Source organism: Anastrepha ludens, chromosome 6 (genome assembly GCF_028408465.1).
Source record: "Anastrepha ludens isolate Willacy chromosome 6, idAnaLude1.1, whole genome shotgun sequence".
NCBI lineage: Eukaryota > Metazoa > Arthropoda > Insecta > Diptera > Tephritidae > Anastrepha > Anastrepha ludens.
The window spans coordinates 65,930,822-65,939,846 of NC_071502.1; the positions used below are offsets into that span (position 1 = coordinate 65,930,822).

General features: G+C 40.4%; 1 protein-coding gene across 1 annotated transcript; it reads right to left on the reverse strand.

Annotated features, from left to right (window-relative positions):
• Positions 1 to 8,247: 8,247 nt before the first annotated feature.
• LOC128867096 (uncharacterized) lies at positions 8,248 to 8,769 on the reverse strand. Its single transcript, XM_054108194.1, has one exon. It carries the CDS (start codon positions 8,767 to 8,769, stop codon positions 8,248 to 8,250), a length of 522 nt encoding a protein of 173 aa, XP_053964169.1.
• Between the last annotated feature and the right edge of the window lie 256 nt (positions 8,770 to 9,025).

A 9,025-nucleotide genomic window follows, 5' to 3' on the forward strand; every position in this document is an offset into this window, starting at 1 on the left:
ATTTCAAAACATGGATATATTGGGTAGTCGAAAAAGTCTTTTCGTATTTTGCCAATAGATGTCGTTGTAGTCATCTATCTCCAGTGCTACCAATCACATTGTGTCATATCATATGGTGTTAGAAAGGTGACATTTTAAGCTTCATTTAACCAAAAAAAAAATTAAATTCGGAGAAGTTGAAAAAAAGTTATAGCTGTTCAAAAATGAGTGAAAATAATGAAGAAATTCGCTATATCTTGAAATTTTTATATAAAAAAGGGAAGAATGCCACGCAAGCCACCAATGAAATTTGTGAAGTTTGCGGAGACGATGCTGTATCAGTTCGTGCAGCACAACAATGGTTCGCTCGCTTCCGTTCTGGAAATTTCGATGTGAAAGATGCACCTCGCTCCGGTCGACCTATCGTTGAAAAAGTCGATGAAATTATGGAAAAGATTGACCAGGACCGTCACACAAGCTGCCATGACATCGCCAAGGCACTAAACATTCATCATCAAATAATTTTGAACCATTTAAAAAAGGCTGGTTACAAAAAGAAGCTCGATGTTTGGGTACCACATGAATTGTCTGTGAAAAATTTAATGGACCGAATTGACATCTGCGATTAAATGCTGAAACGAAATGAAATCGAACCATTTCTGAAGCGAATGGTAACAGGAGACAAAAAGTGGATCAAATACGACAATAATGTGCGAAAAAGATCATGGTACAAGGGTGGTGAAGCTCAACAAATGGTCGCAAAGCCAGGATTGACGCCTCGAAAGGCTATGCTGTGTGTTTGGTGGGATTGGAAAGGAATCATCCACTATGAGCTGCTCCAGCCCGCTCGAACGATTGATTCTACACTTTACTGTCAACAACTGATGAGATTGAAGCAAGCAATCGAAAAAAAACGGCGAGAACTGATCAGCAGAAAGGGCTTCGTCTTCCATCAGGACAACGCTAGGCCACACACATCTTTGATGGCTCGGCAAAAACTGGGAGAGCTTGGCTGGGAAGTTTTGATGCATCCACCATATAGCCCTGACCTTGCACCATCGGACTACCATTTGTTTCGGTCAATGCAGAACTCCCTTAATGGAGTAAAGTTGGCTTCAAGAGAAGCCTGTGAAAATTACTTGTCGCAGTTTTTCGCCGAGAAACCACAAAAGTTTTACACTGATGAAATAATGTCTCTAGAAGAAAAATGCCAAAAGGTGGTCGACCAAAATGGTACATATTTTATTTAATAAAGTTCATTATAAATATACAATAAAAAAAAAAAAGAGTTGAAGTGTGATTAGAAATACGAAAAAAAAATACGACTACCCAAAATTAAAGCAAGAGGTTTAGTGCTTTGTTCCTTTTCAACCTTTTTATTAAGAAAATTAGCGCTAACCACGGAAAAGAGTTGCATTTGTGACTTAACTAGAGAAAATAATTATGCACGCAAATGTATATGTGTTCACACTGAAACAACTTGCCCGAAAATATTTAGCAAATTGCACATTTCAGCAATTGCACTTTTAAATTCATCTACCGAAAACTTAAGAGAAAGCTCATACCAATATGTTAGTTCTATTCTAAGCACACATAAATTTACATATGTATACATAAAAAGTGCCTCACTTTTCATACAACATAAAAATACCGAATGCATCATCAAATCTGCCGTGGCAGCAATGGTATGTCTGGAGACTAAGAAACTCCCCCTTGTTTGGAACCGTCGCGCACTCTTGGAATCGGCTTCGCATTACTTCAGACTGGCGTTCCAACTCCATGTGCCTGCCTCCAGGTCCCTCTTTTTTATCCGGAGAAAGAACTTTTTCTGCGAAACCATTGCTGATCTCCCACGTTTCCTCGCTACTTAGCATCTTGTCGATCACAATTTTCATAGGTTAAGTGCTCATGCTTTTTCCAAAGTTCAACGTTCTTGTTCGCAGCGCATGCATGGGAAAAGATGTGCTCAACATCATATTCGGCTGCATTACTGTATATGCATCTGGGGTCCTCGCAATTCCCGATTTTGAACAGGTACCTGTGCCCCGAAATCAGTTGAGTTGTATAAAAATTGACTTCACCGGAGTTATTTCGCGAGCTGCAAGTTTTATTACTCTTTCTTCCATCCTCTCGTTCTTTAATATTCACAACCCTATGCTTGCCATCAGTCTGCTGAGTAAAGATATCATTTGGCGGCTTTCTCTGTTGCATGTTTTATTTGGGCCCAGGGAGTTAGTCTTGAGCCCAGTCTTAAACCTAGGTACTTTAGAACTTTTGTTATGGTTAACTTATTTGATTAAGTTTGTATGCTGACTTCTAACGGGATATGCTTCCTAGTTAGAAGTATTAGCTCCGTTTTCTCTGTGGTTGATTCAATACCACGGGAAGCTAGCCACCTTTTTCTCCGTATCAGGACTTCGTTAAGTTTTCTACGAGCTTCTTCCGAGTTTCGTGCTGCGATATCCTCTGCGTATCTGATTAGAAACGAAGAAGTAGTATCAATAGAACAAAAACAACAAGCGCAATGTATTTTGATTTTGCTTTTGGTATCTAGAATTTCAAGATCTATAAACACAGAGACACGGCTTAGAATAACTGTTAATACCTATTCAATTTGCCTTGGTACGAATTGTACAATTCGCTGAATTTGTAAGCCATAAAATGCCATAAGATCTAAATATTTTTGACCCCCACATGTTTATATGTAATTCAAATGAAAATACTTTAAATTAAGTTTTTCAAAAAAACAAACAAAAAAAAACATTTAGATTGCAGGAATCATTTGATTCTGACGATGGGAAATCTGTAAACATAAGAGTTTTTTTTGATCTGCTGACATACTCCAAATAGTTGAAAATTATTTGAAAATTGATTTTTTTTTAAGTAAGAAGCCTTTACTCGTATTCCAAGAATGATAGAAAGAAGATTGCGCCCATCAGAGAGTACGTGACGACACGTTTTTCCAAGTTGTGCAGTATTGCCAACCATTTGTTCTTCGCAATATATTTAGTGCTTTTTTATACCGAAAATGCGAACATTTTGAAGTTTCGTGTTTGTTTCTTTTTTTTTTTAAATTTAAAGCTACCGAAACTTTAAGTTAAAAAAACTGTATTACTATACAAAAGAAGGTTAAAAAAGGACACTCCTAGAAGATTTTAGTGCTAATGAAAATTAGTTGGTTCTTATAAAATTTGATATTTTGAAAGTGTGAATTTAATTTTTTGCTCCTTTTAAGGTTATGCAAGAATATTAAATGTCCCTCTCTCAACTCTTCCTAAGATTGAAAACCATTTTAAACATTTAAAAGGCGTTTACTGAATGCGGATTAAAACCATAGAGGTGTAATCGTTTCTTCCGGCCATCAATCCTTAGTGGGACATAGGGCATCAAGAGGTGTATTCATTGTAAAAATAAGCAACCAAATACCAGAAAATACTAAAGAAACCATACTGACATTTTTACAAAAAGAGTACCTTATCTAGTTACATAACCTCAAATATAGCAAATACGTCGTTCTGCTTAACAAAAAAAATTCATAAATTTAATTGTACATAAGCATAACACATTTATTAAAAAAAAACCGCACATTCTACAGACAATTTGTCACGCATACAAAGTTCTTTAAGCGATTCAATAAAAATTTGTTGGGCTTTTCTTTTCTTTGAATGGGCATTTCAGCGCGTTTTTATATTCAAAGCTAGGCAACACTGCAGTAGCGAGAGAGAGATTTGACTGCCGAAAGCAGAAGAATACCAACAACACCTGCAATCGCGGGCAATGCCACCAGATGTTAAAAAAAAGTAAAGCTAAATAAAACTGAATTATTTAAATAATTATTAAAAATGTATATTTTAAAAAATTATAAACATTACATTTTAATTAGAACAGGCTAGCAAAATGTCATGAAGAAAGAACTAAAACTCCGAGACTAAATAACAAAAAAAAAGCTAAATCAAGTTACGAAAATTGTAATCTGGCCATACTGGAGCTAAAATCACGTAACTCGATATCAAATTCGCTGAGAGCAAAGTAACGGGACCACGATAGGCGCCATCTCATTACTTTATTCATTTTTTTTTTATTTCTTTATTAATATCCAACACACAACCCTATATTTAAATTTCAAATTTGAAACTTATTTCTAAGGCATAAAAAATTTAAGATATGAGAGACAGATACAAGTTAAAAATAGGGATGAAAAAGTTATGCTAATAGGAAAAAATACGAGAAAGTGGTGTGGAATTGAAATTTGGAGTGCAAGAGCTGAGGTGATCTGATGGACTTGGTGTTATTTAATCTATGTCAAAGATACTGAGATTTGTTTCATATTAGTATTTAGTGTATATAATAAATTTTCAAGGGACATAGAATAAAAAATAGTTCTTTTTATTGAAACAACTTAGGAAACTTTTTGGAAAAACATTTTTAAAATGTTCTTAAAAATCTCAATTCTTAGCGCTATTTTCAAATCGGTCTAGTTTACGTAAATTTTACTATTTTTCCTAAATATTTTGGTGGATGTTCTTAAATATAATAAATTCTATAATTCTAGTCGGTTGGTTGGTTGGTTAGAGTGGTGATTCATCCAGAATCCAACTAGCGCTTCCGCACCATTTTGTTGTTACATCCTCGTTACCAAATTGTTTAACAGTTATTTACAGCAGGACTATATCCAGTCTGTGCGGTTTAGGAACCTTATTAGGTTGTTGACTTCTAAGCCAGACAGCTGCTCGAGACTCTCGAACAGCGGTTTGCCCAGGGTTAACATTCTGTCCTTCCATAGGGCAGGGCATTCACAGAGGAAATGGAAGATTGTTTCTTTTTCCCCCGGTTGTTTACAACTATGACAGTATGTGTTATGAGGAATGCCCATTTTGGCGGCTTGTTCTCCGATAGACCAGAAGCCAGTTATGACTGCCGTAAGTCTACAGGTGTCCCGTCGTTTCATGTTTATTAATGTCGACGATTGCTTGAGGTTGTAGGTGAGCCATAACGTTCTGCTGATTTTGCATTTCGTCTGGTCTCTCCATCTACAATCTGCAATTCGAAGGTATTTTAGGGAAATTGCATTCTTGACCGCACCTAGTGGAGTGAATACTGGTACTGCAAGAGCGCTATTCATGGCAGATCCCCCTCTTGCCAGTTCATCAGCTTTTTCGTTACCTTCTATGTTCCGGTGTCCCGGGACCCAAATTAAGGTTACTCTGTGGTTTTCACTCAAGTTGGTGAGGCTACTCCTACTTTGCTCCACCACTTTAGAGGTTGTTATAGTCGCGTCCAGCGCCTGGATTGCAGCTTGGCTATCCGAAAGAATAGCGATATTGCCCTTGAAAGAGAAATCTGCGATTAGTAACCTACAGGCTTCCCCAATTGCTAGTACTTCGGCTTGGAAGACGCTGCTGGTATTAGGGAGACGCACAGATTTTTCAATTCCAAGTCTATGAGAATATATACCAGCTCCAACACCACAATCCATTTTACTGCCATCTGTATAGACTGTGGTATCGAAGTTGTTTAGAGAGAATCCCTTATTCCATTCTTTTTTAGATGGAAAGAGTGTGGCAAAATTCCTATTGAACGTTACCATCGGGCGATGTAGTCAGTCCTCACCGAGGTTAACTGAGTTTGTCGCAATAATAGACTAGCGTGACCATAAGTTTTTTCTTTCCAGCGACCCGCTTCATTTAACCTAAATGCACTCATGGTTGTCGTCTTCTTTAGATGTAGGTCTATTGGAATAACGTGTGTCAGAGCATTGAGAGCCTCTCTAGGACATGATCTGATTGCACCGACCGTTATTGCACAGGCTAATCTTTGTATTCTGCCGAGTAATTTGGTTTTGTACTCTCTCCCTAGAGCTTTCCACCAAACTACCGAACCATACGATAGAATGGGTCGTATAACCGCCTTATACAGCCATAATGTATGCTTAGGTTGAAGACCCCATCTTCTTCCAAGCATACGTTTGCAGGCATATAAAGCAATTTCTGCTTTCCTTACCCGTTCTTCGACGTTTAACTTCCAGCTAAGTTTGGAGTCCAGAATTACTCCTAAGTACTTTGCGCTGGTTGATAGTGACAGAGTTTGTCCGTTGATATTTGGTAGGGTGAAAGTTGGTACCTTGTATCTGGTGGTAAAAAGCATAAGTTCTGTTTTACGTGGGTTTAAACTTAGCCCACATCCTGTGGCCCAAGAGTTAAGCTCGCCTAACGCCCTTTGGATGATCCCACTGATCGTATTTGGACACAGTCCTGACACCATTAACACCACATCATCAGCGTACGCCACCACTTTTACCCCACCTCCGTCAAGTTTTGTTAAGATTTTGCTGATCACACATAGCCAAAGAAGTGGAGATAATACTCCCCCTTGTGGAGTGCCCCCGTGGACCTTCTTGGTTATGTTGATATTACCCATATTAGCTTTGATAATCCTGGTTTCTAGCATGGAGATGACCCAGTTACTAACGCAACTGTCCACCTCCAGGTCTCTCAACGCCCGTTGGATGGCATCTGTGCTAACAGTGTTAAAGGCGCCTTCGATATTCAAGAATGCCGCCATGGTATAATGTTTGCTCTCTAGAGAGCCCTCTATAGATCGGATTACCTCGTGAAGCGCTGTCTCCGTAGATTTGCCTTTAAGGTATGCGTGTTGTGCAGTTGATATACCAGAGCTCTCCAAAGAGCTTCTGAGGTGCATATCCAAAAGTCTTTCAAAAGTTTTTAACAGGAAAGACGAAAGACTGATTGGCCTGAAGTCCTTCGCTGATTCATGTCCTCTTCTACCTGCTTTTGGTATGAAGACGACCTTGACTAGTTTCCAGCTATCTGGAATATGGCCTAAGTTTAAACACGCTTTAAAAATTTCCTCTAGCCATGGTAGGGTACAGTCCAAGGTTTCCTGTAAAATCTTTGGAATGATCCCTTCTGGCCCCGGAGATTTAAAGGGTGAGAAAGATTTGATTGCCCATGCAACTTTTTCTTTGGTAATAATTTCATTTGCAAGATGCTGTGGATTATATTGGCTCCGCCTAATGTTTCCCCTCTCACTTTCGTAAGTGCTGCATCCCGAAAAATGCGTGTTTAGCAGAAGCTCTAGCGATTCTTCTGCTGTAGCAGTCCAAGTTCCATCAGGTTTCTTGACCCAAGAAGCCATTGAATGGTCTTTGGAAAGAACACGGCTGAGCCTAGCAGAATCCCTGGTGGATTCGATTGACGAACAAAATTCCTTCCAGCTCTCTTTTTTGGCGGCCCTGATTGCCTTCTTGTACTGTCTCCGACTTTCTCTGTACAATTCCCAATTTCCCGTCGAGTAGCTGAGGTTAAACGTTGATTTGGATTTTTCCCTTAGTTTTAAGAGCTCACTGCTCCACCAAGGAGGGTGAGTTTTTTTGCTAAATTTTATGGGGCAGGACGTTTTGTAGGCCCTACTAAATGCCTTTTCCAGTGTTATGACCCTACTCTCAAGGTTTTCCGTGAGAGTGATTTGAGGGATAGGAATCTCTCCTATCCTCTTGTTTACTGCATTTTTGAACCTCTTCCAGTTGGTTCTTAAAGGATTTCGATACGGTAGGGGTGGATCTACCTTAAGATCTAAATCGTAGAGGATCCAACTATGATCAGAAAAGGACCTTTTATTGGATACCCTCCAATTATCTACCCTTACTGAGCTATTTTCAGACAGTAGAGTAACATCAATCACTTCCTCCCATCCTCTGAAGTACTCCGTACTAGGAAAGGTGAAAGTGGGAGGGTTACCCCTGTTACATACCGATAAGTTAGTATTAATAATACAATTATATAAAGACTCACCTCGGTCGTTTGTCTCAGAGCTTCCCCACAACGCATGCCTCGCGTTGGCGTCGCATCCGAGTAGCAGGGTTTTGTTCCTGGCTCCTTCAAGCACAAGCCCACAAGCCTCCTCGGGCGGTGCTGGCCGATCATGTGCCATATAGATGGATGCAAGTGTGATGCTGACACCGTCAGCAGCTTCCACCTCAACGGCCGTCACATCCTGTGAACTGTATGATGGGATTAAAAATATGTTTAAGTGTTTTTTGGCTACAATACATGATCTGGGATTACCTTGAGTACGCTTATAGTACATATTGTAGTTTCTTCCCGGGAACCCCTTCACCTCGTTGCTCCGCACCCAGGGTTCCTGGATTAGGGCTATGTCAACGTTCTCCTCCCCTAGGAGAACGGTTAGGTTGTCCGTTGCAGTTTGTGAGTGCTGCAGGTTAATTTGGACAACCTTTAAAACCATTTTTTATTGGTTTGCTTCAGGTTCGGCATCATTTAACTGCATGCCAATCAGCAGTTCGCTGGTGCCGTCGACCTCATCCTGCTCCTCCTCCGGATTAGCAGAACGGAATATCTTCAGCAGGGCCTTCCGTATGCCAAACCGAAGTTTATTTTCCACTTTTTGCAGTGGTTCAAGGCTCTCTTCTGTGATTTGAAGGAGGAACGACACGCTGTGCTTTTGCGGAGCCTCCGCTTTGATGATCGACCAATCGGCCATCGGCACTGAGCGGTTGTGAGCCTGGAGATAGGGAATTAACTGATTGGCTTCAAACTCCATGTTTGGTATCCAGATGCGAGCCCTCGGCCTTCGTGGTATCTCGCTAGCTGGAATGAGCTTGAGCCTCAAGCCATCCCAGCTGTTCTGAATTTTGCCAATCGCGTTTGTAAGGAAATGCAATGAGTGTTGGTCATCACATTTGATTACCCGGCAACCGCGAACCACTTCCACCGAGTCGAAACCTGGGGATTGACCCTCCGGGTTCGCCATGACACGGTCGACGACTATGCGAGACAACCGTGCCTCAATCTCCGATCATTTGTCAAGCACAGGTTTGCCGCGGTTGGAAGTTTCGTCCACCAGTGCCATTTGAAGATGGTCCCGTGCCACCTCACTGAATTGTTTGGTAAGTTTGGGGACAACCGCACCCTGATCTGAGATCTTGTGCTTCTTTGTTGCCCTCTTGTTTTCGTCTTGCGAACGGTTACGTTTTTTGGCCTCTGTCTTTCGGGCGGTTTGGAATGCC

Coding starts and splice junctions, on each gene's coding strand:
- LOC128867096 (XM_054108194.1), bottom strand. CDS start 8,769: ATGGCGAACCCGGAGGGTCAATCCCCAGGTTTCGACTCGGTGGAAGTG.